General features: G+C 59.0%; 1 protein-coding gene across 1 annotated transcript; it reads right to left on the bottom strand.

Annotated features, from left to right (window-relative positions):
• Positions 1-592: 592 nt before the first annotated feature.
• Positions 593-11,567, bottom strand: armc5 (armadillo repeat containing 5). The gene is made up of 6 exons (XM_041182135.1): positions 11,089-11,567; positions 9,893-9,923; positions 9,522-9,629; positions 5,071-5,893; positions 1,596-2,224; positions 593-729 (listed from the first exon to the last, which is right to left on the bottom strand). Exons 1-6 carry the CDS (start codon positions 11,386-11,388, stop codon positions 593-595), a joined length of 2,028 nt encoding a protein of 675 aa, XP_041038069.1. The 5' UTR covers positions 11,389-11,567.
• Positions 11,568-18,352: the final 6,785 nt, after the last annotated feature.

The following is an 18,352-nucleotide window of genomic DNA, read 5'->3' as shown; positions in this document are numbered from 1 at the left end:
GGGACAGAGAGAGAGGGACAGAGAGAGAGGGACAGAGAGAGAGGGACAGAGAGAGAGGGACAGAGAGAGAGGGACAGGGAGAGAGAGAGGGGGACAGAGAGAGAGAGAGAGAGAGAGGGAGACGGGTACAGAGAGAGAGAGGGCGAGGGGTACAGAGAGAGAGAGAGAGAGGGAGAGGGAGAGGGGGACAAAGAGAGAGAGAGAGGGAGAGGTGTACACAGAGAGAGAGAGAGAGAGAGAGAGAGAGAGAGGGAGAGGGGGACAGAGAGAGAGAGAGAGAGGGGGAGACGGGGACAGAGAGAGAGAGAGAGAGAGAGGGGGAGACGGGGACAGAGAGAGAGAGAGAGAGAGAGAGAGGGAGACGGGGACAGAGAGAGAGAGAGAGAGAGAGGGAGAGGGGGACAGAGAGAGAGAGAGAGAGAGAGTGGGAGAGGGGGACAGAGAGAGAGAGAGAGAGAGGGAGACGGGGACAGAGAGAGAGAGAGAGAGAGGGAGAGGGGGACAGAGAGAGAGAGAGAGAGAGCAAGAGAGCAATAGAGAGAGACAGACGGACGACGGGAGGCTGACATGTCGATGATTGATTTGCGACTACTCACCGACACAGTAGGGGCAGTGCAATGGCGCACGCCTCCCTCTCAGACTGAGAGCTGGACAGCAGCATGTGAGTGAGGGTGCCTGCACCAAACGGAGACTCTGCCTGGACACTCAGGTTCCTCAGGAGGACCTCGCCTGGGGGGGAAGAGAGAAGATGGAGGTGTTAAGCCCACAAGCCGTGGGAGCAGAAGTTGGCCATTCGGCCCATCGAGTCTGCTCCGCCATTCCATGAGATCAAGACCGATCCGATAATTCTCAGCTCCACTTCCCTGCCTTTTCCCTGTGATCCTCGATTCCCTGACTGATTAAAAACCCGTCCATCTCGGCCTTGAATATACTCAATGACCCGGCCTCTGCGGTAAAGAGTTCCCCAGATTGACTACCCTCAGAGAGAAGAAATTCCTCCTCATATCCGTCTTCAACAGGAGTCCCCCTTACTCTATTATACCCTCTGGTCCTAGACTCTCCCACAAGGGGAAACAACATCAGCATCTCCCCCGTCAAGGCCCCTCTCAGAATCTTCTACGTTTCAATAAGGTCGCCTCCCATTCCTCTAAACTCCGAGTACAGGCCCAACCCACTCAACCTCTTCTCACGGGAAAATCCCTCCATAACCCGGGATCGACCGGGTGAACCTTCTCCGGACTGCCTCCAATGTCAGTGCCTTAGATCAGGAGACTGAAACTGTTCACCGTGTTCTCGGTGTGGTCTAGCTGGTGCCTCGTACAGTTTCAGCAAGACTTGCCTATTTTTATACCCTATTCCCTTCGGGATGAAGGCCGACATTCCGCTTGCCTTCCCCACAACCCGCTGGACTCGTACGCTAGCTTTTCTGGGATTCATGCGCGAGGACCACCCCCCCCACCCCCCCCCCGCCGAATCCCCCCCCGTGCTGCCGCTTTCTGCAGCCTCTCCACTGAAATGACCTTCAGAGAAACAAGGCGAAGGGTGAGAAGGGCTGGCAGGGAGGGGGTGCTGAGAGTTGGCCGCGTCCACCTTACCCAACTCCCTGTTCCGCCGGACGAAGGTCCACTGCTCCCCCCGTTCTCGCCCCGCGATCTCGGTCCCCTCCAGCGGCGCCCCAGGTCGCAGTCCGTGGATGAGCTGAGCCCGGACGAGGGGGACAGCCCGGCCGCGCACCAGGGCCTCCAGGCAGTTGGGGTTGCAGGCGAGACGGGCCAGCAGACGGGCGCAGCGGGCACCGGGAGGGCGGGCCAGGGTCAGGTAGTCCAGGAAGGCCCGCAGCGAGCCCTCCGTCACCAGCCCCGGGGCCGGGTCCTCCGCCTGCGAGAAGCGGGAGAGCAGCAGGAGGACCGGGGCCTCGGGGAGGCAGGGCTCCGGGGGGGTGGGAGGAGGAGGAGGAGGAGGAGGGGGAGGGGGGGAGGAGGAGGAGGGGGAGGAAGGGGTGGCGGGAGACTCGGCGGGCGAGAGGGGCAAGGCCAGCAGGGGGCGATAGGCGGCGCCCGGCGACGCCTCGCCCGGTCGCTCAGCCGGGCCGCCGTCCAGCCCCTCCCGCTCGGCTCGCTCTCCCGGCGACAGCAAGGGCTGGGGGGTGATCTCCGTCTCGCCCGGGGGCCCAGGCAGCACTTCGTCAGGGCTCTCGATGTAACCTTCTGATACCAGCCAGGACCTAGAGGGTGATGGGAGAGAGAGGGAGAGAGGGAAAGAGAGAGAGAAAGAGAGAGAGAGAGAAAGAGAGAGAGATTCAGACTAAGGCTCATCATACATCGACAGCCATGTGTGGCGCACCACACGATTCACTCGGTACTGACCCCCAGCCCAACCCTCCCACTTCCCGATGAGCGCAGATATTTGGCCGCAGACTTTAGCTGGGGCGTTGTACGCGGGGGAAACGAGGGGAACCCCGCGTATTCGGGAATGGAGCCATCACCACAATCCATCGGGCCCCAGGACGCGTCTGCCTCCTCGGGGGTGAAGGGGGCGCGGAGGGGAGCGTTCCCCAGTGCCCATCCCACAACCCACAGATTAGGTGGCTATTTCTCCCCTTGCTCAAGGCGGCAGCGGCACATCTAACAGCAACAAAACTAAAAACATAACGACAGTCAGTAACACAGGGTGCTGGGGGGAGAGGGGTTACTGAGTGACAGTGTGAGGGAGCTGGATTAACATCAGTAGAGACACAGTCAGTAACACAGGGTGCTGCGGGGAGAGGGGTAACAGTGACAGTGTGAGGGAGCTGGATTAACATCAGTAGAGACACAGTCAGTAACACAGGGTGCTGCGGGGAGAGGGGTAACAGTGACAGTGTGAGGGAGCTGGATTAACATCAGTAGAGATACAGTCAGTAACACAGGGTGATGGGGGCGGGGGGAGAGGGGTTACTGAGTGACAGTGTGAGGGAGCTGGATTAACATCAGTAGAGATACAGTCAGTAACACAGGGCGCTGGGGGGAGGGGGGTTACTGAGTGACAGGGTGAGGGAGCTGGATTTACATCAGTAGAGATACAGTCAGTAACACAGGGCGCTGGGGGTGAGGGGTTACTGAGTGACGGTGTGAGGGAGCTGGATTAACATCAGTAGAGATACAGTCAGTAACACAGGGCGCTGGGGGGGAGAGGGGTTACTGAGTGACAGTGTGAGTGAGCTGGATTAACATCAGTAGAGATACAGTCAGTAACACAGGGCGCTGGGGGTGAGGGGTTACTGAGTGACAGTGTGAGGGAGCTGGATTAACATCAGTAGAGATACAGTCAGTAACACAGGGCACTGGGGGGAGAGGGGTTACTGAGTGACAGTGTGAGGGAGCTGGATTAACATCAGTAGAGATACAGTCACGAAGAGCCCATGGTGTTAGAAGCAAGGTACTAGCATGGATAGAAGTCTGGCTGTCTGGCAGGAGGCAGAGAGTGGGGATAAGGGGGTCCTTCTCAGGATGGTGGCCGGTGACTAGTGGAGTTCCGTTGGGATCACAACTTTTCACTTTATACATTAATGATCTAGATGAAGGAACTGAGGGCATTCTGGCTAAGTTTGCAGATGATACAAAGATAGGTGGAGGGACAGGTAGTATTGAGAGGTGGGGAGGCTGCAGAAGGATTTGAACAGGTTAGGAGAATGGGCAAAGAAGTGGCAGATGGAATACAACGTGGGGAAGTGTGAGGTCAAGCACTTTGGTAGGAAGAATAGAGGCATAGACTATTTTCTAAATGGGGAGAGAATTCAGAAATCTGGAGTGCAAAGGGACTTGGGAGTCCTGGTCCAGGAATCTCTTAAGGTTAACTTGCAGGTTGAGTCGGTAGTTAGGAAGGCAAATGCAACGTTGGCATTTATTTCGAGAGGACTGGAATATAAAAGCAGGGATGTGCTGCTGAGGCTTTATAAGGCTCTGGTCAGACCACATTTAGAATACTGAGATAAATTTTGGGCCCCGTATCTCAGGAAGGATGTTCTGGCCCTGGACAGGGTCCAGAGGAGGTTCACGAGAACGATCCCAGGAGTGAAAGGCTTAACATATGAGGAACGTTTGAGGACTCTGGGTCTATACTTGATGGAGTTTAGAAGGATGAGAGGGGATCTGATTGAAACTTACAGAATACTGAAAGGCCTGGATAGAGTGGACGTGGGGAAGATGTTTCCATTAGTAGGAGAGACTAGGACCCGAGGGCACAGCCTCAGAGTAAAGGGAAGACCTTTTAGAACAGAGATGAGGAGAAACTTCTTTAGCCAGAGAGTGGTGAATCTATGGAATTCATTGTCACAGAAGGCTGTGGAGGCCGGGTCATTGAGTGTATTTAAGACCGAGATAGATAGATTCTTGATTGGTAAGGGGGGCAAAGGTTACGGGGAGAAGGCGGGAGAATGGGGTTGAGAAACTTATCAGCCGTGATTGAATGGCGGAGCAGACTCGATGGGCCGAATGGCCTAATTTCTGCTCCTATGTCTTATGGTCTTACAGGGCGCTGGAGGGAGAGCGGTTACTGAGTGACAGTGTGAGGGAGATGGATTAACATCAGTAGAGATACAGTCAGTAACACAGGGCGCTGGGGGGAGAGGGGTTACTGAGTGACAGTGTGAGGGAGCTGGATTAACATCAGTAGAGATACAGTCAGTAACACAGGGAGCTGGGGGGAGAGGGGTTACTGAGTGACTGTGTGAGGGAGCTGGATTAACATCAGTAGAGATACAGTCACAGACACGGCGCTGGGGGGAGAGGGGTTACTGAGATAGGGAGGGTTTGTGGGGGCTGGAGGAGGTTACAGAGATAGGGAGGGGTGTAGGGGCTGGAGGAGGTTACAGAGATAGGGAGGGGCGTAGGGGCTGGAGGAGGTTACAGAGATAGGGAGGGGTGTAGGGGCTGGAGGAGGTTACAGAGATAGGGAGGGGCGTAGGGGCTGGAGGAGGTTACAGAGATAGGGAGGGGTGTAGGTGGGTGGAGGACGTTACAGGGATAGGGAGGGGTGTAGGGGCTGGAGGAGTGAGCGAGCGAGCGAGGGTGGGTGGGTCGTGTCTCCTACCTGAGGCTGAGGAAGCTGGATGAAGCCTCCGCCGGCTGCTCCTCCCCGGCGATGGGCCTGTCGGGCGGGTAGTCGAAGGAGGCGGCCTGGCGCTCGTCCTCGGGCTCCTCGGGGCAGGGATGGGGGGGGAGGCCGGCCGGCGGCCGCAGCCCGGCCAGGGACAGCAGCTCGTCCAGCAGCACGGGCACCAGGCCGCGGGCGTGGAGGTAGTCCATGGCCGGCTGGTCGTAGAAGAAGCCCAGCAGGGCGGCCAGGATGCGGGGCCGGCTGGCCCGGTGCCCGGGCTCCTTCAGCAGGGCCAGCAGCAGGTCCAGGCCCCCCTCCTCCCGCACCCGGGCCCGGTTGACCGCCTCCCGGCAGCACAGGCAGAGGGCCCGGAGGTGGGCGGGGGCCGAGGGGGCCCCGGGGTCCGAGCGCAGGGCCCCCACCAGCAGCCCCACGCCGCCGGCCCCGCCGACCCCCGGCCGCAGGAAGCCCTGGCCGCACAGGTTGCCCAGGGCGGCCAGGGCCCCCTCCCGGACTCCCCGGCCCCCCCGGGCGGCCAGCCCCGCCAGCAGGGGGACCCCGCCGTGCCGGGAGACCTGCAGGGCGCAGGGGGCGCCGCAGGAGCGGGTCAGCTCGGCCGCCGCCCGGGCTGCCGCCCCCAGCAGGCCCGGCTCCTCCCGGCCCAGCAGCCCCAGCAGCGGGGCCACGCAGCCCTGGGCGGTCAGCGAGCGGCGGTGGGCGGGCGTGTCCGACAGGATCCGCAGCGTCCGCACCGCCGTCTGCAGGCAGTCCGCATCCTCGGTGGCGCTCAGCAAGCCGATCAGGTGCGGCACCGCTCCTGCACAGAGACAGAGAGAGACAGAGTCAGTGTCAGCAGGGGGGGGGGGGGGGGGGGGGGGGGGGGGGGGGGGGGGGGGGGGGGGGGGGGGGGGGGGGGGGGGGGGGGGGGGGGGGGGGAGGGGGAGGGGGAACGAGGGAGGGGGAACGAGGGAGGGGGAACGAGGGAGGGGGAGGGGGAACGAGGGAGGGGGAGGGGGAACGAGGGAGGGGGAGGGGGAGGGGGAGGGGGAACGAGGGAGGGGGAGGGGGAGGGGAAGGGGGAGGGGGAACGAAGGAGGGGGAACGAGGGAGGGGGAGGGGGAGATGGGGGGGGGAGGGGGAATGAGGGAGGGGGAGGGGGAGGGGGAGGAACGAGGGAGGGGGAGGGGAGGGGAGGGGGAGGGGGAAGTGGGAGGGGGAGGGGGAGGGGAAGGGGAAGGGGGAGGGGGAAGGGAGGGGGAGGGGGGGGGGAGGGGAGGGGGGAGGGGGAAGAGGGAGGGGGAGGGGGACGAGGGGAGGGAAGGGGGGAGGGGGAGGGGGAACGGGGGTGGGGAAAGAGGAGGGGTAGGGGGAAAGAGGGAGGGGGTGGGGGAACGAGGGAGAGGGAGGGGGAACGAGGGAGAGGGAGGGGGAACGAGGGAGGGGGAGGGGGAGGGGTAGTGGGGTAGGGGGAGGGGTAGTGGGGTAGGGGGAGGGGTAGTGGGGTAGGGGGAGGGGTAGTGGGGTAGGGGGAGGGGTAGTGGGGTAGGGGAGGGGTAGTGGGGGTTGGGGGAGGGGTAGTGGGGTAGGAGGAGGGGTAGTGGGGTAGGGGGAGGGGTAGTGGGTAGGGGGAGGGGTAGTGGGGTAGGGGTAGTGGGGTAGGAGGAGGGGTAGTGGGGTAGGGGGAGGGGTTAGGTGGGGTAGGGGGAGGGGTAGTGGGGTAGGAGGAGGGGTAGTGGGGTAGGAGGAGGGGGTAGTGGGGTAGGAGGAGGGGTAGTGGGGTAGGAGGAGGGGTAGTGGGGTAGGGGGAGGGGTAGTGGGGTAGGGGGAGGGGTAGTGGGGTAGGGGGAGGGTAGTGGGGTAGGGGGAGGGGTAGTGGGGTAGGGGGAGGGGTAGTGGGGTAGGGGGAGGGGTAGTGGGGTAGGGGGAGGGGTAGTGGGGTAGGGGGAGGGGTAGTGGGGTAGGGGGAGGGGTGTGGGGTAGGAGGTGGGGTAGTGGGGTAGGGGGGGGTAGTGGGTAGGAGAGGGGTAGGGGGGTAGGGGGAGGAGGGGTAGTGGGGTAGGGGGAGGGGTAGTGGGGTAGGGTGGGGAGGGGTAGTGGGGTAGGGGAGGGGTAGAGGGGGGAGGGTCATGGGGTAGGGGGAGGGGTAGTGGGGTAGGGGGAGGGGTAGGGGGGTAGGGGAGGGGTAGTGGGGTAGGGGGAGGGGTAGTGGGGTAGGAGGAGGGGTAGTGGGGTAGGGGGAGGGGTAGTGGGGTAGGGGGAGGGGTAGTGGGGTAGGGGGAGGGGTAGTGGGGTAGGGGGAGGGGTAGTGGGGTAGGGGGAGGGGTAGTGGGGTAGGGGAGGGGTAGTGGGGTAGGGGGAGGGGTAGTGGGGTAGGGGGAGGGGTAGTGGGGTAGGGGAGGGGTAGTGGGGTAGGGGGAGGGGTAGTGGGGTAGGGGGAGGGGTAGTGGGGTAGGGGGAGGGGTAGTGGGGTAGGGGAGGGGTAGTGGGGTAGGGGGAGGGGTAGTGGGGTAGGGGGAGGGGTAGTGGGGTAGGGGGAGGGGTAGTGGGGTAGGGGAGGCGTAGTGGGGTAGGGGGAGGGGTAGTGGGGTAGGAGGAGGGGTAGTGGGGTAGGAGGAGGGGGTAGTGGGGTAGGAGGAGGGGTAGTGGGGTAGGAGGAGGGGTAGTGGGGTAGGAGGAGGGGTAGTGGGGTAGGAGGAGGGGTAGTGGGGTAGGAGGAGGGGTAGTGGGGTAGGGGGAGGGGTAGTGGGGTAGGAGGAGGGGTAGTGGGGTAGGAGGAGGGGTAGTGGGGTAGGGGGAGGGGTAGTGGGGTAGGAGGAGGGGTAGTGGGGTAGGAGGAGGAGTAGTGGGGTAGGAGGAGGAGTAGTGGGGGAGGCACGGAAAGAGGGAGGCGCGGGGAAGGGGCAGGGGGAGGGGAGGGGAGGGGGCGGGGGAGGGGCGTCTTTCGTCGTGGGGGCGCGGAGAGGTGTGTCTCTCCGTGATGGATGGGAGGGCGTCGTTGATCTGTCTTTGTGGGGGGTGGGGGGTGGGGGGGGAGTAGGAGGGGGAGAGGTGTGTCTCTCCAAGGGGAGTGGGGGGCGAGGGGGAGGGGGGAGGGGGCAGGTGTGTCTCTCCGAGGTATGGTGGGGGGAGAGGTGTGTCTCTCCGAGCTAGGGTGGGGCGAGGGAGGGTGGGGAGAAAGAGGTGTGTCTCCTCAAGGGAGGGTGGGGGGGGGAGAGAAGAGGTGTGTCTCCCCAAGGGAGGGAAGAGGTGTGTCTCCCCGAGGGAGGGTGGGGGTGTGTGTCTCCCCGAGGGGGGGGTGGGGGAAAGAGGTGTGTCTCCCCGAGGGAGGGTGGGGGGGGGGGGGAAAGAGGTGTGTCTCCTCAAGGGAGGGTGGGGGGGGGAGAGGTGTGTCTCCCCGAAGGAGGGTGGGGGGGGGGGGGGGGGGGAGAGGTGTGTCTCCCCGAAGGAGGGTGGGGGGGGGGGGGGGGGGGAGAGGTGTGTCTCCCGAAGGAGGGTGGGGGTTGGGGTGGGGGGGGGGGGGGGGGGGGGGGGGGGGGGGAGAGGTGTGTCTCCCCGAAGGAGGGTGGGTGGGTGGGGGGGGGGGGGGGGGGGGGGGGGGGGGGGGGGGGGGGAGAGGTGTGTCTCCCCGAAGGAGGGTGGGTGGGTGGGGGGGGGGGGGGGAGGTGTGTCTCCCCGAAGGAGGGGGGCGAGGGGGAGGGGGACTGGTGTGTCTCTATGAGCTAGGGTGGGGCGAGGGAGGGTGGAGGGAAAGAGGTGTGTCTCCACGAGGGAGGGTGGGGGGGGAGAGGTGTGTCTCCCCGAGGGAGGGGGGCGAGGGGGAGGGGGACTGGTGTGTCTCTCCGAGCTAGGTTGGGGGGAAAGAGGTGTGCCTCCACGAGGGAGGGTGGGGGGGGGAAGAGGTGTGTCTCCACGAGGGAGGGTGGGTGGGTGGGGGGAGAGGTGTGTCTCCCCGAGGGAGGGTGGGGGTGTGTGTCTCCCCGAGGGAGGGTGGGGGAGTGGAAGAGGTGTGTCTCCACGAGGGAGGGTTGGGGGGAGGGGGAGAGGTGTGTCTCCACGAGGGAGGGTGGGGGGGGGGGGGGAGGAGAGGTGTGTCTCCCCGAGGCGGGGGGGGGCGAGGGGGAGGGGGACTGGTGTGTCTCTCCGAGCTAGGGTGGGGGGAAAGAGGTGTGTCATTCCGGGGGAGGGTGGGGCGAGGGAGAGGGGGTGGGGGACTGGTGTGTCTCTCTGAAGTGGGCAGGAGGGAGCTGTGCATCCCTCTGGAGGGTGGGTGGGTGGGTGGGGGAGGGGGATGTGTATTTCTCTGAGAGGGAGGGGGAGGGGGTGGGGCGTGTCTCTCCGAGGAGCCTGCTCAGCGCGTCGATGGGGTGGTTGGGTGCCTGATCAGCATGTCCCGGGCAAGAGTCGGGGTTCGGGGTCTCCAGGGGTAGCTACCTGGGGTCACCTACCTGACTGATGGATGATGACTGAGTTCTCAGATTCCAGAGCGAGGTTACCCAGAGCCCGTGCTGCCCTGTTCTGTACACTCAGCAGACTGAACCCCTTCAATATGTTCACTGCGGAGAGAGAGAGAGATGTTCAGACTCCAGTAAATACCCCTGCGCTTTCTCACCCACCGTGGACTGCAGGAGTAAAGCGGCCCCATGCAGTAGTGATAAAACCCCCAGGGAACCACGGGGGGGGGGGGGAACGGACACCAAAGCTGGGGTGTCAGTGCATTCCAGGTGATTGTGGGGGGTGCGGCTCAGAGGGGGGATGGGGCTGACGGTCGTGGAGGGAGGGTGGGTGCACACGATGGTGGGTGCGCGGCGAGTCTTACCCAAGGGAGGGATCCCACCCAGTTTCCGAATCTGTAACAGAGAAAGGGAGGGTTAGAGATTTAAAGATGGAGCCAGGTACATCCGAACTCCCCCTGCCCACCGGCACGTCGACATCCCCGACCCCCATCTCGACAACCCCCCCCCGCCCGCTAACACCCGACACGATGACCCCTACGGCACACGCCAATCCAGAAACCCCGTGACGCACTGACCTCCCCCCCCACCGCACAACAGGTTGACCCTCCCACAACGCACCCAGCCCCCCCCCCCCCCCAACACGACACTCCGCTTCCCCCTCCAACAGGATGATCTTCCCCACGTGTCGACTCCCCCACGACAGGATGACCCTCCCACAACAATGCCCCAACTCCCCCTTACGACAGGATGACCCTCCCCCCACGATGCCCGACTCCCCGTTACGACAGGATAACCCACCCTCACTACGCACCGACCCCCCCCCCCCAAACGACATGATGGCCCACCCCGACAATGCACCGACTCCACCCATGACAGGATGACCCGCCACCCCCCCCCCCACTACGCACCGACTCCCCCCACAACAGGATGACCCTCCCCGTCATGCCGACTCCCCCATGACAGGATGACCCTCCCCCCATGATGCCCCAACTCCCCACTACAACAGGATAACCCACTCCCACTACGCACCAACGCCACCCACGACAGGATGACCCGCCCCCCCCCCCACTACGCACTGACTCCCCCCACAACAGGATGACCCTGCCCCAGTACACGCCGCCTACCCCCTACGACAGGATGCCCCTCCCCGTCATGCCGACTCCCCCATGTGACAGAATGACCTTCCGCACCCCCCACCCACAACGCGCCAACTCCCACCTACGACACGATGACCTTCCCCCACCCCCACCCACAATGCGCCAACTCCCACCTCCGACAGGATGACCTCTCTCCCCCCCCACCCCCCCCCGGGCAACGACTCCCACCTACGACAGGATGACCTTCCCCCCCCAAACCCCGCAACGACTCCCACCTACGACAGGATGACCTTCCCCCCCAAACACCGCAACGACTCCCAACTACGACAGGATGACCTTCCCCCCAACCCCCACCTACGACAGGATGACCTTCCCTCACCCCCACGACTCCCACCTACGACAGGATGACCCTCCTCCATAACGGAGCAACCCCACCCCTTCCCCTCTAGGCCTCGCCTCACCTCCCTGCGGGCCCCCTCCTGGGTACAGCAGTTGGCCAGGATGCTGAGGCCAATCTCCAGCTCTTTCTTCCCCGGCCTCGCCCCGTCCCGCAGGAGCAGCCCCACCAGCGCCCGGACGCCTCCGGCCCGGCGGAACCGCTCGGCCGCCCCGGCCTCCTTCAAGTGCTTGGTGCGCAGGGCCAACAGGGCCTGGAGGCGGCGACCGGGATCGGTCTGCGGGCCCAGCTGGGCGGCGCACTGCCGGAGGGAGGCGGCGACCTCCATATCCCTCAGGGCGGGCGGCGGCGGCAACGCCGCCATTTTGTCTCCTTCTTCCTCCGGCCTCCCGCTTTCTATCCGGGGTCTTGCGCCGCGCGGCCACCTGGGGTTTGTAGTCCCGCCGTGACGTCACCTCCCTTCACAGCAAAGGCCGCCGCCCCACGTCTCGAACTACAGATCCTCCCAGAGGCCCGGGGGATTATGTCTTGTGTGTTTTTGTGTGTGTGTGTGTGTGTGTGTGTGTGTGTGTGCGCGCGCGCGGTGACGCCACAACGGGTGGACGACACGTCTCCCTGCGCTGCATTGTGGGACCTGTAGTCCGCTATTGACGCCACGTTGTAGTCCAAGCCTGACGTCGTGCCCCACCTGACATCTTACGATCAATCCCCCTCCTCATGTTCAAAGACTTTCGTCAACTTGGGTGAACCTCGAGTTTGGCAGCCGGTGGGGGAGGGGCCGTCGATAGGCAATTTGTTTTTTTCTTTTATCCGCCATTTAGTAGCGAACTGTTGACGCCTACCGCTACGACGTGATGTTAGCCCGCTGCATTGTGGTCCTTGTAGTCCTCCCATGACGTCACCCAAACCGCACCAGCTGACAAGACGTCAGATTAAAAGCAAAACACTGCAGATGCTGGAAACCTGAAACAAAAACAATAATAGCCGGAAAAACTCAGCAGGTCTGGCAGCATCTGCGGAGAGGAACATGGTTAACGTTTCCAGTCCGTATGACTCTTCATCAGAACTGAGGCAAGATAGAAATGAGGGGAAATATAAGCTGTAAGACAAAAGGACAAAGAGGTGTTGAAGGTGGTGATATTACCTAAGGAATGTGCTCATTAAGGGTAGAAAGCAGGACAAGCTAGTGGCAGATGGCCCTAGCGGGGGTGGGCGAGGGGTTGGGTGGGGGGAAAGGATCGAAATAGGCTAAAAGGTAGAGATAAAATACATTTAAAAATAATGGAAATAGGTGGGAAAAGAAAAATCTATATAAATTATTGGAAAAAAAGGGGGGGGGGTGATCAGAAAGTAGGTGGGGATGGAGGAGAGAATTCATGATCTAAAGTTGTTGAATTCAATATTCAGTCCAGAAGGCTGGAAAGTGCCTGGTCGGAAGATGAGGTGCTGTTCCTCCAGTTTGCATTGAGCTTCACTGGAACAAAGTAGCTGGCCAAGGACGGACATGTGGGCAAGAGAGCAATGCCTACCTTGAAGAAGTAGTGTTCTTCTCTCCGACAGGACATCTGTATCTCTCTTTTGCCTTGTTCACCTTCATTGCTTTCCGTTTCTCTCCTGGTGTTTGACAAGGTGTTTACTAAAACCCGCTTTCACAGCCATATCTCCTTCCTCAGTGACTGTCTCCGTCTCCGACTTACCCCACGTGGATTTCAACTGAAATTCCATCCCTCATGTTTCGAACCCCCCCCCCCCCCCCACCGCCACCCCGCAGGATTACAGGTATCTCCGGGACATACAACACTCCTCAGACTGCTGTTCTCGTTGCGTTATGAGATCCACACTCAGTGCCATGCGCTGCCATATGAACACACTCGACCTCTCCCTCCAGCAGCACCGCCGCTCCCTATTTCTAAGCTGCCCGTGCCCCCAGTTTCATTTTATTCTTCGCCTCATCCGACGCCTCAACAAGAAACTTTGCCTCTTACTTTCAGGTGCTAAGGAACGCAAGCTCCAACAACTCATCGACACCAACACCCATCCAGGACCCTCCATCTCTGCCTGTTCCTCTGTCCCCACACCATCTTCCAATCCCAGCCCCAGCCGTGTATTCACTATACCCCCTGACCTTCCCCTCTCCGATGCTGAACATTCAGTGCTCAGCAAAGGACTTAGTTTCATACCCTTAAGCCCTCACCTCAATGAATTTCGGGCTCGGCATGATGCTGAACTCTTCTTCCGCCGTCTTCGTCTCCGGGCTCACTTCTTTGGGCAGGAGTCCTCGCCCCATTCAACGGATCCTTTCACCCATCTCCAATATTCTCCCTCCACCTGGACCCCTCCCTCTGGATTCTTACCTTCTCTTGATCTTTTCATTGAGAACTGTCGGCGTGACATTAGTCATCTCAATTTCTCTGCTCCTCTCACCCATTCTAATCTGTCTCTCTCTGAATTTACTGCACTCCATTCTCTCAGGTCCAACCCTGACATTGTCATCAAACCTGCTGACAAGGGTGGTGCTGTTGTTGTCTGGTGCACTGACCTCTACCTCGCGGAGGCTGAGCGTCAACTCGCAGACACTTCCTCCTACCTCTCCCTGGACCATGACCCCACCACTGAACATCAAGCCATTGTTTCCAGGACTGTCACTGACCTCATCTCCTCTGGGGATCTTCCTCCCACAGCTTCCAACCCGATAGTCGCCCAACCTCGGACGGCCCGCTTCTACCTCCTACCCAAAATCCACAAACAGGACTGTCCTGGTAGACCGATCGTCTCAGCTTGCTCCTGCCCCACTGAACTCATTTCTCGCTATCTTGACTCCCTTCTCTCTCCCCTTGTCCAGTCCCTTCCCACCTACATCCTTGATTCCTCTGACATCCTACATCATATCAACAATTTCTAGTTCCCTGGCCCCAACTGCTTCTTCTTCACCATGGACATCCAATCCCTCTACACCTCCATCCCCCACCAGGATGGTCTGAGGGCCCTTAGCTTCTTCCTCGAACAAAGGCCTGAACAATCCCCATCCACCACTACTCTCCTCCGTCTGGCTGAACTTGTTCTCACACTGAACAATTTCTCCTTCAACTCCTCTCACTTCCTCCAAATAAAAGGTGTGGCTATGGGTACCCGCATGGGCCCCAGCTATGCCTGTCTCTTTATGGGGTATGTGGAACATTCCTTGTTCCAGTCCTACTCCTGCCCCCTTCCACAACTGTCTCTGGTACATCGATGATTACTTCAGTGCTGCTTCATGCTCTCGTCAGGACTTGGAAAAATTTATTAATTTTGTTTCCAATCTCCACCCCTCCATCATTTTCACGTGGTCCATCTCTGACACTTCCCTTCCCTTCCTTGACCTCTCTGTCTCAATCTCTGGTGATAGACTGTCCACCAATATCCATTACAAACCTACCGACTCAGCTACCTTGACTACAGCTCCTCACACCCCACTTCCTGTAAGGACTCCATCCCATTCTCTCAGTTCCTTCGCCTCCGTTGCATCTGTTCCGATGATGCTACCTTCAAAAACAGTTCCTCTGACATGTCCTCCTTCTTCCTTAACCGAGGTTTTCCACCCACGGTCGTTGACAGGGCCCTCAACTGTGTCCGGCCCATCTCCCGCGCATCCGCCCTCACGCCTTCTCCTCCCTCCCAGAAACATGATAGGGTCCCCCTTGTCCTCACTTATCACCCCACCAGCCTCCGCATTCAAAGGATCATCCTCCGCCATTTCCGCCAACTCCAGCATGATGCCACCACCAAACACATCTTCCCTTCACCCCCCCTGTCGGCATTCCGTACGGATCATTCCATCCGTGACACCCTGGTCCACTCCTCCATCACCCCCTACTCCTCAACCCCCTCCCACAGCACCTCCCCATGCAACCGCAGAAGATGTAACACCTGCCCCTTCACTTCCTCTCTCCTCACCGTCCAAGGGCCCAAACACTCCTTTCAAGTGAAGCAGCATTTCACTTGCATTTCCCCCAACTTAGTCTACTGCATTCGTTGCTCCCAATGTGGTCTCCTCTACATTGGAGAGACCAAACGTAAACTGGGCGACCGCTTTGCAGGACACCTGCGGTCTGTCCGCAAGAATGACCCAAACCTCCCTGTCGCTTGCCATTTTAACACTCCTCCCTGCTCTCTTGCCCACATGTCTGTCCTTGGCTTGCTGCATTGTTCCAGTGAAGCCCAACGCAAACTGGAGGAACAACACCTCATCTTCCGACTAGGCACTTTACAGCCTTCCGGACTGAATATTGAATTCAACAACTTTAGATCTTGAACTCCCTCCTCCATCCTCACCCCCTTTCCATTTCTTCCCCCTTCCTTTTGTTTTTTCCAATAATTTATGTAGATTTTTCTTTTTCCACCTATTTCCCATTATTTTTAAATGTATTTCCATCCATTGTTTTGTCTCTACCTTTTAGCCTATTTCGATCCCTTCACCCCACCCCACCCCCACTAGGGCTATCTGTACCTTGCTCGTCCTGCTTTCTACCCTTAATTAGCACATTCCTTAGATAGTATCACCACCTTCAACACCTCTTTGTCCTTTTGTCTGTGACATCTTTTGGTTATCTCCACCTATCACTGGCCCTCTATCCAGCTCTACTTGTCCCACCCCCCCTTAAACCAGCTTCTATTTCCCCTCATTTCTATATTCCCTCAGTTCTGATGAAGAGTCACGCAGACTCGAAACATTAACTGTGCCCCTCTCCGCAGATGCTGCCAGACCTGCTGAGTTTTCCCAGCTATTTCTGTTTTTGTAAACAATCAGATTCCTTTCCTTTCTTAGATTCTTAGAAGCGACCTTAGATTCCTGTCGTATTTCGCGTTTTAATTCGATCTTCCCCAACCAATCAGAACTAATCATGTCGTTGTTTGAAATTTCATTCAGTAATCACACGAGTGTTAAGTTTTCAGTTCGTATTTTGAGTAGAGTTAGTGGGGGGGGCTTTGCGCCATTCTACTGGCCCCCTTTTCAAAGTTCGAACGGTTGACGTGACGATGTAATGCGTCGCCCCGCTGCCTGATGGGTAATGTCGTTCCCTTTCTGCCTGAAGGGGGCGAGACTACATCTCCCGCGCGGGGCAGGCCGGGACGGGCGCACTCCTCCCGGTCAGACATTTGCTGGTCCTCTCTGTGCTCCACTTTGGTAACCTTGGGCAGTTTAAGCTTTTATGATGTGCCAGCCGAAATCTTAAAAGCTAGGCCGATGGTTGGGGTCGGGGCAGAAGCCTGCAACGAAATGAAATAAAAGTCCAGATGTGTCACAATAACTTGACTTAAATTTCTGAACCATGCTCGGCAGTTAACTGCCTGTCACCGTCAACTGGTGTGCTCCCCAAGGCAACGCTTTGACCAATCGGAGTACACTTTCCAGCCGCTCAGCACTCTCCTCCCATGCAGTACGAATTGTGGCTCCCTTTACGTTTTGGTACTTTTGTTGTGAATTGCCCTGATGAGTGCGACGCGAAAATCTTCCACAAAAAAAAGCCCCCCCCCCCCACCCCCCCAATTTTTCCCCAGCTCTGTACCGCCAAATGACTATTTGCATTTGTCCCTGATTCGAAGACCCTCGCTGAGAGACAAGTCACCCTTACCTGCACAAGTAACATAACTTTGTCGTTTGGGATGACCAATCCGTGCACTCAAATTTCAGGACAGGTTCAGTTCATTCCAGGTAGATGGTCATTATCCAGCGGCCCCCAAGTCGCTGTCGGGAAACTACAGTGTGTCGCTCAGTACATTTCAGTCAGCTCCATTGGTTAGGAAGAGTAATTGCTGAATTATTAGCATCGAGAGGTCATTTCTTACCTCACCTGCTGAGCATCTCCCAGCCTGAAATACCAGCTTACCCCACAATCCTGTGGCCCGTGTTGACCCTCGCGAGCTCTGCATCTGCCCCATCCTTCGCCCTTATCTTTGCTCATCTAAATTCAGGCAGCATCCCTGGACAGAGACTCTTCTTCAGAGTGAAGGAGAAGGTAGAAATGCGGTGGATTTAAGAGGAGGTGGAGCAAGGTTAGAGGGTCGGGGACAAGTCCCTCTTAATGTGTCCACCGACAGTCTGTATGTGGCCCAGCCAGAACTGGACACATTTTTGAGTCTTCTTGTTGAATTCGGCAAGATCTGCAGCAGCTGCACGGGCTTCCTCTGGCGATAGGCTTTGCAGGAGATGTGCATAGTCTGTGGCTCAGTTCCACATTCACAAGTTGTCGGGCTGGTTGTATGTCCCCATTGGCTTAGTGACACCTTTTGAACGACCTACACCGGTCCTAAATCTGTTAAGGCACTTCCAGGTTGCTCGGTTGCAATTAGCTCCTGGGGGAAAGGCTTTCATCCGGGAGAGTTTCCATCGCTGGGGGTTGTTCGAGACCTGGCGAGCAGGTCTTTCCATAAGGAGATGCGGGCTTCAGATGGGGTTGCTTGTAATGGAACAACACTGTTCATGAAGCTCTTCCTTGACTTTAGGTGGCTGGGTGTAGGTGTATGACCATGTCGAGGGTGCCTCTCATCTGATGTTTGACGGAGTCGCTCTTTCTTGCTGGCTACCGTTCTTATATAGAGGGAGCGATACCCGCCGGGATATATAGGCTGTTGGCATTTGTCGGTTTTAAACAACCTGTGATGAGCCGGCATCTTGCATTCAGAACAACATCCATCTCCTTAGCATGAGTAGATCTTTCCCATGCAGGGCAGGCCTATTCAGCAGTGGAATAGCAAAGAACGAGTGCACTGGTTCGCAATGTTTTCCGGCTTGCTCCCCATTTTGTGTTGGTGAGCTCATTCAGGATGTTTTTCGTGCGCTGACTTTTGGCCTTTGTCTGCTCGACGTGGTTCTTGAAGGTGAGGCGTCTGTCAAGGGGTGACTCCTAAGTAGATAAGGGGGCTCGCAATGCATCAGTGTTGCTCTGCACCAGGTTACTTTAAGCTGGGCGTTGGCTTCACAGTTTCTGAAGCGGAATGCACAGAACTGCGTCTTTGAGGGGCTTGCGTGAAGGAGGTTTCCTTCATTAGGATGTTGGTCCCTCCAAGGCCTCAGTAAGCGTTTTCCCCACAGTAATTGTTAAAATCAGTGCTTGGGGCAGTGACACATCAGCGTGTATAAAACCAAAGTGTGACACCGTCTATAGTTGGGTCATTCCTGGGGATGTTGTAAAACAGCGGACACTTCCCTGAGGAAGACCATTCTTCAGAATCCGCCACCTGCTGCTCTTCCCACCTAGTTCAACATCCCGTTGGCACGCGGAGGTGGGCCCCCCCCCCGACACACACACACACACACACGCCGACGCGTTAAGAGGGCCGCGCGGTGA

This window comes from Carcharodon carcharias, assembly GCF_017639515.1.
Source record: "Carcharodon carcharias isolate sCarCar2 chromosome 38 unlocalized genomic scaffold, sCarCar2.pri SUPER_38_unloc_2, whole genome shotgun sequence".
In the NCBI taxonomy this organism is placed as follows: Eukaryota; Metazoa; Chordata; class Chondrichthyes; order Lamniformes; family Lamnidae; genus Carcharodon; species Carcharodon carcharias.
This window is presented reverse-complemented; position numbering and strand designations above follow the sequence as displayed.